Genomic DNA, 13,157 nt, shown 5'->3' with positions numbered 1-13,157 from the left:
GCCCGCTTCGGCCAGTCCGGCCCTGGCCATATCTTCATATAGTAGGGCCTTCCTTTACATATATAATCCGTACTGCTTCCTCATTAAACTTTTAGCTTTTTTAAATACATTTTTTATGCAGTGCAGTGTTGTAACAGAATACTGGAATGTAATTTCAGACTTTCCAATCTGCTATTGCTTTGGTCTATGTGTAGATCTCACCCTGCGGGTCACTACTTAAACTCAATTACTTATTGCAAACTACCGGTTTCCCAAAAGTCAGCAATAAAGGGAAGAATTCCATATGGAGGAAACCCCCGCTACTTGTAATATTTGTATCCAGTGAAAAAATATTTTCTCCATTGCGAAATAAAAACATAGGGGCACATGCATCAAGCTATTAAGCGATTGCAAACGCTGTTAATCGCAAAATAAGGCCGTTTGCGATTGCAAAATAGCCCAATGCAATGCATGAAACAAATTTGTAGATCTGCCCTTCAATTCGCTAAATTTTGCGATTACCCAAATACCGAATCAGAATTAGCGATTCTGTAATAGGTAATCACAAATTAAGAATCGCAAAAACTATGCATGAAAAATTTGCAATAAGCGAATCGACTAAAAATCGCAATTAGCATTTCTTAAATAAGAACAAATGAAACCAGGTGGTAAGCATTACAGATTGGACAAATCAGGTGCTAAACATCACCAAACTACTTAAAAAAGTCCCAGAAGGCCTCAGAATGTTTCACAATGTGCAGTCCTGGCGAGGAGGATGAGGCTACGAGCAGCAGCACAGAAAAGGAGGAGGATCCAGGAATGCATTTTCAGAATGCGCGTTATTTTGCTAGGGCAGAAAGCGGAAGAGATATATGATAAATATAGGTTGAATGCAGACATAATCTATGAGCTCATAGCTGAATTAGATCCCCTACTGCAGCGTCAGACTCACAGGACACTCATGTACAGGTTCTATGTTCCCTGCACATCCTAGCATCAGGTAGTTCCAGGGTGTAATTGCCACAGCTGGAGGTGACTCTTAAAGTGCACAATCACACTTTTTAAACTCATTTCTTGATGCCATGTTGCAGAGGATACACCACCACATAAAGTTCCCCAAAACACCGCAGCAATTGCAGCAAACTAAATTTGACTTCTATCAGATAGACCATTTTCCCCACGTAATTGGTTACATTGATAGGACGTATGTAGGCATTTGTCCCCCTCAGCGAATGAGTACATTTACAGGAACAGAAAATCATACCATTCATTAAACATTCAAGTCATCTGCAATTCCAAAAACATCATCACAGACATAGTGGCTAGTTACCCTGGCAGTACACATGACTCCTACATCTTCAGACACAGTGGCATAGACAGACCTTGAGGGTGAATTTGGAGAAGGATTTTTGCTTGGTAAACAAATGTAATACTATCTTGCAGACTCGTCCGCCATAGTGACACATAGCAATGAGTAGTGTTATTGTTTTACTTCCTTTAGGTGATAGTGCATACGCTGTGCTCACCTTTATACAGACGCCATACCTGAATCCAAGTACCCCAAGTGAGCAGCGATATAATGCGGCACATATCTCCACATGCAACATGTTTGAGCGGACATTTAGTCTACTTAAAACTAGGTTCCGCTGCCTCCACAAAACTGGTGGTGCATTGCAGTACAGGCCAGATATCTGCAGTGAAATAGTCACCACATGTGCCATGTTGCACAACATAGCCTCTAACAGGGGCATACCTCTGGAACACTGACAGCGAGCCTGAGGAACACAATCTGCCAAGACAACCACCACAAGCGGCATGCGGAAAGGTTATAGAAGTGTGCAGAAACCACTCAACATTTCTTTTAAGGTGGGTAATCACGAGACAACACAGTAGATGCTCAACGGTTTAATGTAACAATATAGTGGTTGTGTTAATGCACACATACCAGGTGCAGACAACTGTAGTGTAAAGAAAGTAAATTATATCACATTGCAATGGCAAATAAATGTCAGGACAAACAATGTTCATGCTGCTGGTTACCTCACCATAAGAGTACGTGTCCATTTTGTCACTTCTCCCGGCCACACACTCCCGGGGGCCTCTCAGTGGGCTCAGCCACATCCCTTGTTGAGCCTTCTGTGCCGGTGTTGCTCCTAGTACTGCGCCTCCTGGGATTTGTAACAGGTGCCAGTAGGCTACTGAGGCTGGAGGCCTCCTCACTATCCCCCCTCCAAGAATGTTGTTGCCACCAACTGCAGCAGTCTGGAGTTGTTCCACTGCATTGGTGACCTGGATAAGGCCCCTGGCCATATCCCCGCAGCAGTGGCTCATCTCCACTTGCATGTTGACAGCATGACGGGAAAGATGAGCTGTTGTTGTGCTCAACCTATTTATGGCCCTGGTGTAAACGTCTAGGCGCCCCATCAAATTGTGACGCCTCCTACGATAGGATGCATGGTCATCCTGCATGACCCTGCACAAGCCATGCATTGCTTTTGTTACTTTTGCAATGTTTGCCCTTTGCCCTTACACAACAGCAGTGGTGAGCTTGTTGCCATTGTGCCTAGTTGGCCGTGCATTATCCTCATGTTTTTGCATTGCAGATGCAGGACCTTGAGCATCTTGCCCTCCAGCCCACTCCAGGCAGCAGCCCCGTTGTCTTCTGCAGTTGTCATGATTGCCCTGGCCCTTCGCCTGTGTCGTACTTTAATATTTGGGACCGCGTAGGGGACAGGGCCCTACCCCTGTCTATCCCGGTATTAGCGAACCGCAAATGGTTAATGCGGTATGTACAAGTGCTTTGTATAACGTTCTAGCTATGAATGCACTGTGTACACGTTATTTTACATTACTACGCGGGTTCCATCTTGGAGCGGTGGCCATCTTATCTTATGGTTGCCCTCACATAGGCTATAATGAAGCAAATACGGGCCTCACAGTACATGTGCTTTCCTTTGACTTCTCTGTGACCTGGGCAGCTGGCTCTGCTGCCCCAGGTCAGTCCGGTCTCACGAGCACCCCGTCCCCTGGCCACCGGCTAATCTCTTTCACACCTGACTGTTCCTGCTTTATGACTTGTTTCTATCAACAGGAGCTGCCCGAGTTTATTGGGGCCTATCGATATCTGATGTGGGATCTGAGTCTTGCTGTGTAAATAATTGTGGGCTGGCTTAACTGGAATGTGGGATGGTCATCATGACTCTGCTCTTTCGTCTGAAATGTACACTTGTATATTGCCGTATCATAAACCTAGGAATGTATGCCTGAAGCAGGAAAATCTGTATTTAAGAAGAAGCCCGTTTCTGTGATTTTTGGGCAGTCTCCTGAGAACATACACGCTGTTGTACTTCTAGGATACCTGTAATTGGTCTGCAGCCAATAAACGAATCTTTGACTTCACCCAGAAGACTCTGTGTTTCTGTAGGTCTGAAACAGGGAGAACCCAGAAGTCATAGGGTGTGTTCCCCTGCACCGCTGGGCTTAAAATACCCAGTACTTCACCTGTGGAAATGGACAGTTCCTGTGCCGCATTGGTACCTCTGTTGTTGTTGGTGGGGGTGTATGGCCAGCCTGTTGTGTAGGAGTTTCTGCTCGGTTCTCTTCCTCACTCTCCAAATCAGGCAGTGGTGGGACTTTTCTCCTGCATCGAGTGGTTGCAGGTTTGGGTGAGGATGCTGGCACTTCTGATTCCTCTTCCGAATGTGCATCATGTCCCTGTGAGTCGTGAACATCAGCCACGTCATTCTCCTGTGCAGCTGCATTTGTGATTTGAAGCAGTGCAAGTTCAGTATTTTTTGGTGTACATGTATGCGACATAGCGCATGCCATTGTTTAATAAAGTTATTTTGTTACTGACAGAGTCTAGTTTAGTTACTTCTTTGCTGTTCTCTGCCGCACTAAAGCTGTTTTGGTCCCTCCTTGTCTTACCATTACATTTTTATGTATACTACTCCCATAATGCCTTTGGGTGTTGCAAGTAAAGTGGGGACTTGACCCTGTGTTACTACACTACGCATGATCTGCATTAGGGGCTATTTTTGTTAGATGTAACATTAAAAGATAATTTGCTGTGATCTTACCTTGTGAGGTTATAGCATGTTCAGAGGTGTCTATCTGGGTGATACCGACCACTGCATCTGGCTGCAGTGCAGATTCTACCATGTCCTCCAGGGGGGTGTTGGATGTTCTGCAGATGGTCCTCCTCCTGTTTTGTTAGACTCTGCAAGCCTTTCAGCCACCCTCTCTTTTGCTTGGCTGCGCAAGTCATACCAGCGCTTGCACATGTTGGAAATTGAGCGTTGTGTGACCCCCACTGCATTTACCTTTGATAGCCAGCCAAATTTTTCTTTTTACTGACTCTGCAACCTGCAGAGACAGTTTTCCAAAGAGTTTATCCTGGCTCAGCACCACTTCCTCAATGAGGATTTCCAGTTCTTTTTCACTTAATTTCAGCTTCCTTTTTCTTCCTTCACCTTTCTTATCCCCTGTTTCTGTAACCATGCTGTTGTTTTCACACATATTCTGCTTCCAAAACAGCGTGTTCCTGCTCAGCTCCAACAGTCTGCCTCCTTCTCTGACTCTCTCTGTGAACAGGTGTGAGCATTCCCAGTCTCTCTTCCTGGTTGTGAAGTCATCCAAATGCAGCAATATGGGTAAATCGCTATTTGCGATTCGATATTAGCGGATTCGGCATTTGCAATTCGGTAGTAGCGGAATCGCTATTTGCAATAGCGATTTTTACCAAATCGCTGAAATTATTGTGACTTTATTGGTGCATTCGTTTGTGCGATTCTGTAATAATGATTTCTCAAAATTCGCTATTAAGGAATCGCAAAAATTATTCTTGATGCATGTGCCCCAAAGTGAGCTGGGCTAACGTTTTTGCCTGATATGCCTTCAAACATATACTTCAATATGGTGGAAAATCTATATGCTTGGAATTTTACTGCAAACAAAGTAACAGTCATATGTGAGCACATTTTCAACTACCAGTGCTATTCCTTTGTGAACTAGACCATTTGAGTCCCTTCCTCCACACAGTGAGCACAAGGTGAAAAGCTTACAAATGTAATTGGATTCTCTGCATTATCTTTTTACTCCTTCATGAATAATTAAATTAGGAATGTTCAGCCTGCCTCCTAACTTAAGTGTTGACTTAAATATTTGAATCCTGGGATTATTTAGACTTCCAAAGAACTGAATGATTTTAATTTATGAGATGCTGTAATGAATGAATGCCTCTTGCACAAATCAGAGAAAATGTCCTTAGGGAGTGAGAAAGCACTTGATCCCAGAGAGAGACATATCTTTTTTGATGATAAGTTAGGTGGTGCAGTTGTATGCACTACATGCTGCAGTAGGTAATATTCTTCCCCGCAAAACAGCAGTGGTTGCAAGTTCGTGTTGTTGAGCACTTGTAGATAGTCAAACAATGTAATCTAAGTTAAGCAGTATTAAGGTACCCGCCTTATTATCCATCCTGCCATCCACAGTTGTCTTAATTTTCGTATCCACACCCTTTCACACCCTATTTTTCTTCCACCCCATCTAAACTGCTATAGAAACTGGTGGCTTCCACTCTTTCCCCTTCTTATTATTCATAATGTCACCCTACCTAGGTACCATCAATTTTAGTGTATGGTTACAGCTATGAGGCAAATTGCTTAGTCTCTCAAAATGTTTAGGCCACAAACATTCCAACCCAATGTTTAATGAGACATCTCAGAGGTATTTCACCTTAGAACTGAATCATGAGTCAAGCAAAATGGACAGCATGGCTGGAACTGTGTGTGGCCGGTGCATAGCCAGGTACAAACGGCCCTGCCTTTGTCATGCTTTCGGCATGGCTGCACAACCCTGTCTTTTTTATTCCGCTCCCACATTAATTAACTGGAAAAAACTAGCGCACCAACCCAAAATTCTGCTAGGCCCCAGTTGAAATTGCACACACTCGCACACTCCAGTGTACTCTCCTCCCAGAGCTACGAGAGTTTGCAACCCTCATTTCAGTGCAAAAACTACCAGAAGGTAATGAAAAAGAGCCACCGTTCCGCCAAATACCAATTTTTAAAAGTCCTTCAGAGGTTCATTACTAAAAAAATATTTAAAAAAAAGGAGCAGGCATTCAACCAAAAGGTGCTCAACTATAAAGTTATCAATTTAAAAAACACTTTCAGCACTTGGGTTTGTGCCCAATTTCCCCCCAGGAAAGTAGATAAGCAGCAAAGAGTGAGCATTCTACCAGATTACATATTTAAAAGTCAGTCAGAGGGTTAGTACTTAAAAAATATTTTTGAAAAGGAGTGCTCATTCAATCAAAAGGTACTCAAGTTAAAAACTTAAAATCACACTTTCAGCAATATTTACCAAAATTGGTCAGAGTACAATTTTCTCCAAGGAAAGTTGACAGGAGCAAAGAGAGTGAATTAAACCAAAAGGTGTGCAACTTATAAACTGTCAGCTTTTTAGAAACCGTTTCAGAGGGCCAAGGAGCACGCACGGGCATCTGGTCTAAACAGTGGTGGTTGAGGCCTTTTACTCCTGATAGCCCGATGCCAAACATGCTATGGATCCTGCCAACTGGGCCATGTACTCCTGCACTTGACTCTTTGGGGTAGTTGTGTGTCAAGCAGTCCATGTTTGCTCGGGGGGGAGATGTAGACCTATGTCATTTAACTTGACTCATAGCTCAAAGCACAAAGAGTATGAATAAAAAGCAATGCCCACTCAAATACTTGCTTTTATAAAAAAAAAGTAGTAAAAGCAACAAGAGAATCCCCCTGAGGTTGTGACTCTAATAGATGAAAGGCAAATCCCTGTCATACCCTCCTTCATGTAACATGTGCAGTGTTATTCCCCATTCACTGGCAGCTGCATCCATGGAATGCTTACTATTAAGCCCTACTCAGTAGTTCCCTTTTTGACTCTTCAGGTTTTAGTCAAAGTGTCTATGATGCCAAAGCACCGTCAGCAGTGAGTCCAGCCAGGGCTCAACGTGACCAATTCTGGTCTTACCCACTCTTGCAGCATGGAAGAGTTCAGAGCTGCAGCAAGTGCTCTTAGAGCAAGCATCATGAGTCCTGCTCTGCTCAGCAAAGATGGTTTACCCTGCTGCCCAAGAGGCAGCAGTTGGTGACACAGGCTCTCTCTCCTGAGTGCCACTTACAGAGTTCTCTCAGTTGGCAGACCAGCAACAGTTCTCAAAAATGCAGTAAGTTGCCTTTAACCGCTGGGAAATACTTTCTTCAGCTCATTACTGAAGCCATCGAGGGTGCATCCTCAGCAGTCCTAAATGGTTAGCTGGAGGCATTTCCCTTGCAGTGTAAGTCCAACCTGCTGCACATATCCTCAGTCTCTCCATCAGTCATTCGCCTAAATCCTTGAGCAACCCTGGTAAATGCAGCCCATCCTTGCATATGGGGTTGCCTCAGCATGAGATGATACAGGTGCAGGCTCCTCTGGCACAAGCACCCCAGCAAAGATAATTTCAAGTCTCCGCACTTTCCACAGTAGAAATGTTACTGGTAACTCGCTCTGGTATATGGGGTCAGTGCAGAGATACAGACTTCACAAGACCCACATGGTGCTCAAGACATGGCTTTGTCCATGGCGGGCCCCTCCTGGCATACAGGGGCCACCGAACCGACACTGCACAGGGTAATGACTAGATAGGTGCACAGTCCAATCCTCCCACTTCACTCAGGGAGGCCTCATGGTAGGGCTCCCTACTGGACTTCGGTCCTTTGAACCATCAGCTAGGTCACACCGGTCTAAGCAAGCTAGCAGGTGCTGGCACTCCAGGCTCCTGGGCATGTGGTTCGGGTTTTCCTGGATGATGTCCCCTCACCCTGAGGTAGACTAGCAGGCCTTTGACTCCAGTCCTGGTCACAGACAGAGTTCTTGCAGAATTTCCCCTTCTCACACAGCCTGTCTGGCTGCTTGGCAGATGACAATTTTTGGGGTCTAAACTTCCCCTTGTATATTTCCAGACATCAAAATGTTATTTAGGGTCTGAGTCTTTGAAGTTACTGTTGGGGTTCCACTTCTTTTGAAGAGTCCACTTCTCTTTTTCCTCTTTCCCCTTAAAATAGTGTCTGTTATAGCAGCCATAGCTCCAAATTTGATTGACCCACAAAACAATTCATGGGAGTCGCCAGAGTTCACATCTGAAAGTCAGCCACAGTGATATGTGCATCAAAACATTAATCCCTGGACCCCAGCCCTACTCTTTATGATTTCCTTATCATCTTCATCTCATTTCCTGAGATGTGTTCACGCCACTTCCTTGAGATCTTTCACTGAATCAAAGAGCAACCATTTGAAGTCTAAAAGGAGGGTACCTTCCTCCAGTATGTCCTACACAGCTTACAGGAATTCAGCAATACACAAATCTGTCTTGGGGGGATTCCTGCACTCATCTCTTCACCAGGCAGGCCAGGATTTCCCAAAATGGAACCCAGGGTCCTACTTGTAACTTGCCAATGCAGGCACACTTACTCAGTGTACATTCACAGCATACTTTGTGTCCAGCACTGTTACCTCCATGCAAGGTACCATTGCACACACATCTACATTCAGACTGTGTTCACTGTTCAGCACTAAAGCTTTTACTATACTGTACCAGTGTGTGCTACTTGCAGATACACACACACTGCCAGCACACACACTCACCACATGCATGCTGCACAACACTTCACCCTTCATGTATTGTACTTCATGCAATTCAACACATACTTCCATTGTACACACACTGCACAGCACTACATCTTTCATGTCATATATTCCTCACAGACATACATACACTCAGCACATGCACTAATCCCACATGTACTACGCAGTTCTGCTCTATCCCTGTACTGTACACTTCCGAGGCACACATACATCCAGCGCGGAGTCACTATTCCTGTACTGCACAGCATTCCACAACTACATGATGTAGGCTAAGAATGAGTTGAGCACACAGAAGTGGAACCTTTAAAAAGGCAAGAGAGCCTGTAGGCCTCACGCCAGTGAAACATGATAAAAACAAACAGTTCACTACTACTGATCACTACACCCTATGCCGCCACCACTGCGCTTGTGCTGCTTAACTCTTTGTGAAGGCAGCAGCCTTCCATCAATATGAGGGTAGCGCTTTGGACACTACTGCTGGTCCAACAAAATCGTAATCTGTGAGACGGGCCCATGTCATGGAGCACATGCTTAATCCGTGTTTGCCTGTGTCAAATCAACATTAGGGATCCGGACAACTGTACAGTTGGGCACTCAGGTCAGGGGTACTCGTCTCCTACCATGCAGAGGACTTTCTGGTCCCAACACAAATTAAAAGCCTACTTTCAACAAAATTGTTAAAAAAAAAAGAGCCTGTATCCATTGACTTAAGTGCGTAACTTACGAAGTTTACCATCAAGGGGGTTCCGGAGGAGACGAACAATAGGTAACGAAGCGGGCGGCTGATATTGACGCAAGTGTTACAACAGGCACTGCCTCCCGCCAAGATCCATGTTACGAAAAATATTTGTACCTAAAAAATGTGTTTAAAATGGACAGTGAACTTTGTAAGTTATGCACTTTAGTCACCTATGCACACCTTAGTGTCTGTGCATAGTTCACATAAGCTCAGGGCGATTTTACTCTGTATCACTGGTCCTGAAGAAAAATAATCAATTGGGAGCATATTGGCTGAAACATGTAAACCACATCACTCTGACCATTTTCATGATTCTTTTGAGACTTGCAAGACCATATCCTCTCACCCATGTCCAACAATTTGCTTTTAACCCTACCCCAGGGAATGCATAATTAAGATTTTGGTTCCCTGGAGGTTTTTTAAAATTTTCACTCTCATGGTATTCAATTCCCCACTTGTTAAAAATGGGGGTTTCTAGTTGGCAAGGGTTTGCACCTTTGTCCAAGTAGGGACCCTTCCTTCTAGTCAGCATAAGGGAGTTACACTCCTGAAATAACCCCTGCTCACCCCCTTGGTAGCTTGGCACAAACAGCCAGGCTTATCTTAGAGGAAGTGTGTAAAGCATTGGCACATAACCAACAGTAATACAGTGAAGACACAACCAAAGGACACCACACCAGTTAAAAAAAATATCCACTATTTTTATATATCCAAAACAGGACCAAAAACAATATAAATCCACCATACAGTTCTCAGAAATCTTTAGTAATCAAAACAGACTTAAAATACAGTTCCTTGAAGTTTATAGCTCCGTCCGGGGCTATCACGGCATTGTCAACAATAAATCCAAACAGTTCTAGCTGACAGCAGTATCGTGGGGCAGCAACGGTGTCGGGAAGACCCAGAAAATAGTACCTTTAGAAATGTAGGGCATTTCACCTCTCAATGAGCCCCGAAGGGCTGGCGTCCACAGGCGTCAGTTCTGGAGGTCAGTGCAGGAGTCATCGGGCCCTTGAAGTCACGCGCGTTGCAGATCAAACTCCTCACGGTTGATGTCGGGAGCACCGGTAGGCATCCGGACTGCAGTGTGAAGTGCTGCGGTGCGGCATGCAGTGCACTCAGGTCGCGGTGAAAGCAGCAGCTCGGTGACGGTCATCCAACTGTGTCAGTGAGACCAGGGCTGCAGTGCGAAGTGATGCGGTGCTCGTTGCGACTGGCAGGTCACAGTGCAAGCAGCTGCTTCATCATCGTTACTGAAGCACTGTCGTCAGCTGATGAACTGGAGTCGATGGCGCTGGCGTCGGTAGACCAAGGCTGCGGTGTGGGGTGAGGATGGTGCATCGCGTAACTTACAAGTGGTGCCCTTGAACCACGGTGTAGCAGCAGGCATCGAGGTCAGCGTGGAGCGTCATCATCGGGGATACCAAGGAAGTGTCATGAAGCGAGGTGGTGTGGTGCTCAAAGGTCACGGTGCAAGTCGTGGCTTGGTGGCGGCATCAGGTGGCGGCATCTGTGAGACCAGGGTCGTGGAGCAAAGTGCAGCAGTGCCCTCTGTGGTGCCTTCAGGACACAGAATAGGCAGCGGCATCACAGATGGCATGGGGTTACTTTTTCTACTGTTGCAGCACAAAACACACAGTCCCCAGTGCTGGTAAGAGATGAACTTGAAGTCTTTGCTGTTCCCGAATACTTCTTGAACAGGGTACAAGCTCTACCTCAAGCCCTTGAAGAAACTCACAAAAAGGAAGTTGCAGATAGTTCAGTCCAGTCCAGTCCTTTCACTGCCCAAGACAGAAGCAGCCACTGCAGGCCAACACAGCAAAGCGCACAACAAAGTGATAGTCTCTCCTCACAGCTTCTCCAGCTCTTCTTCTTGGCAGTCTTCTTGGTTTCAAAATAATTCTAAAGTTCTGGGTACTGGACCACAATATTTATACTCCAATTTCCTTTGTCCTTTCAGGCAGAGATTGTCTGTGCTTAGTCCAAACCAGTTTGGTCCTCTTTGGCCCAGCTTCCCAGCAGGAGGTGGAGACAGCATTGTCTACAGTAGACCAGGCCCATTCAGGTGCAAGGAAATCTCCTGCCACTACTCTAAATGCAGCCCAGGTCTATTCAACCCAGCCCTGACTCATCCAGACTCTCTGGAGCCACTGCACCTTCCCAACCCCGTCACTCCAAAGCCAGACAGTCAATACACATCCTAGCAGAGGCAAATACCTACTTTCTAAAAGTGGTATTTTCAAACGCAGAATTGAAAAATCACCTTTACTAAAAGATGCATCTTTAGATTCGGGGTTCAGGCATACTAAACTTTATTTTCCTAACTGATCCCAATGGGAAGTTAGATTTATACACTGTTATAAATTAACACCCATACACAAAATGGGAAGTATTTTACTATCAGGACATGCCACAAACATCAGGGCACGTCCTACCTACCACATACACTGCACCCTCCCCACAGGGGTGCCTTGGGCCTACCTTAGGGTTGACTCACATGTAAGAAAAGGGAAGGTAAGGGCCTGGCAGGTGGGTGCACTTGCCAAGTTGACATGGCAGTACTAGACTGCACACAGACACTGCAGTGGAAGGAGTTACCTTTGAGGGGCTGCTTGAGTGGGTGGCACAACCAGTGCTGCAAGCCCACTAGCAGCATTTGATTTACAGGCCCTAGGCACACACAGTGCACTGTTCTAGGCACTGACTAGTAAATCAAATAACCAATCATGGAATCACCAATCCATAACAACAATTTACAACAGGGGCACTTGCACTTTAACACTGAACAACGGTGAGAAAATGCGCGAAGACACTAAACCAGCAAAAACAGAGTCAAAACCGGGAGGTCAGAAATCAAAAAGACAGGGGAAACACACCAAAAGATGCCAAGTCTAACACAACTCAAAAACAAAAACCAGCTCCGCTGCAATCAGGCGTTGGAGCACAACCAAGAGGCACTCGGACCCCAAGGGTGGGAACCCAATAATGAAGCATGCCACCAACTTGGTTGGTGGGTGAGGGTTCTTTAAAAAAAAGAAAAATGAGTTCCCTGCAAGGGAGACTTTGATTTTTTCAATCTGCACACAGCCACCACCATGAGAGGGATGGCAATGCTGCAATGCTGAAACAGTATGTGGAGGCATACAATAAATACACACATGTGTATATATATATATATATGTATATATATATATATATATATATACACACACACTTCACTTAGAGTAAGAGAACCTGCTCGAACACTGACAACAAAAGCTAGGACTGGTAGAAACTGCTTGTGTATATTTCATATTGAAATAGAATACTTCAACATACCCTGGGGAGGCTTCATTGCATCCGTCATCTTAAATCTTTTCACAATGAGATATGCAGATTCTGGTTCAGGCAGTGAGCTCCATTGCAGGACTGCCTTCAACACTTTTTCTCTGTAGTGCAGTGGGCGCTCTAAAACATAAAGAAACACACAATGTGACAGATGTTAAACAATTTCATTCTACTTACATAGACAGGGTCCAGAGCCTGATGTTGTACTCAATAATTTATCAATTATTATAACAATGAGCCTGATTTTCTGCATTATACTTCAACAAACTTTATTAGCAGACAAACAGGCCTGTATGTAAGGACACTGGGTGTCCTGTATGTGTGATAAATATACATAGCTATGTATGAATGTATGAAAGCTAATAGAGTACAGCTCATAAGGCCAAAGAGTTTTGCTTTGAACTGTTTTAGATCACAAAAAAATTGATTATGTGGGTCTGCA

At 44.8% G+C, this 13,157-nt stretch overlaps 1 protein-coding gene across 3 annotated transcripts in view; it reads right to left on the bottom strand.

Annotated features, from left to right (window-relative positions):
• ARAP2 (ArfGAP with RhoGAP domain, ankyrin repeat and PH domain 2) overlaps nt 1-13,157 on the bottom strand; it is a 1,345,662-nt gene that overhangs the window by 259,946 nt on the left and 1,072,559 nt on the right. For all 3 annotated transcript variants that reach the window (XM_085642300.1, XM_085642298.1, XM_085642299.1), the window contains exon 27: nt 12,707-12,835. In XM_085642300.1, coding sequence (XP_085498426.1) covers nt 12,707-12,835 — 129 coding nt within the window. The remainder of the gene's footprint in view (nt 1-12,706; nt 12,836-13,157) is intronic.

The sequence above is a fragment of the Triturus cristatus genome, chromosome 2_2, assembly GCF_964204655.1.
Source record: "Triturus cristatus chromosome 2_2, aTriCri1.1, whole genome shotgun sequence".
Taxonomy (NCBI): domain Eukaryota; kingdom Metazoa; phylum Chordata; class Amphibia; order Caudata; family Salamandridae; genus Triturus; species Triturus cristatus.
This window is presented reverse-complemented; position numbering and strand designations above follow the sequence as displayed.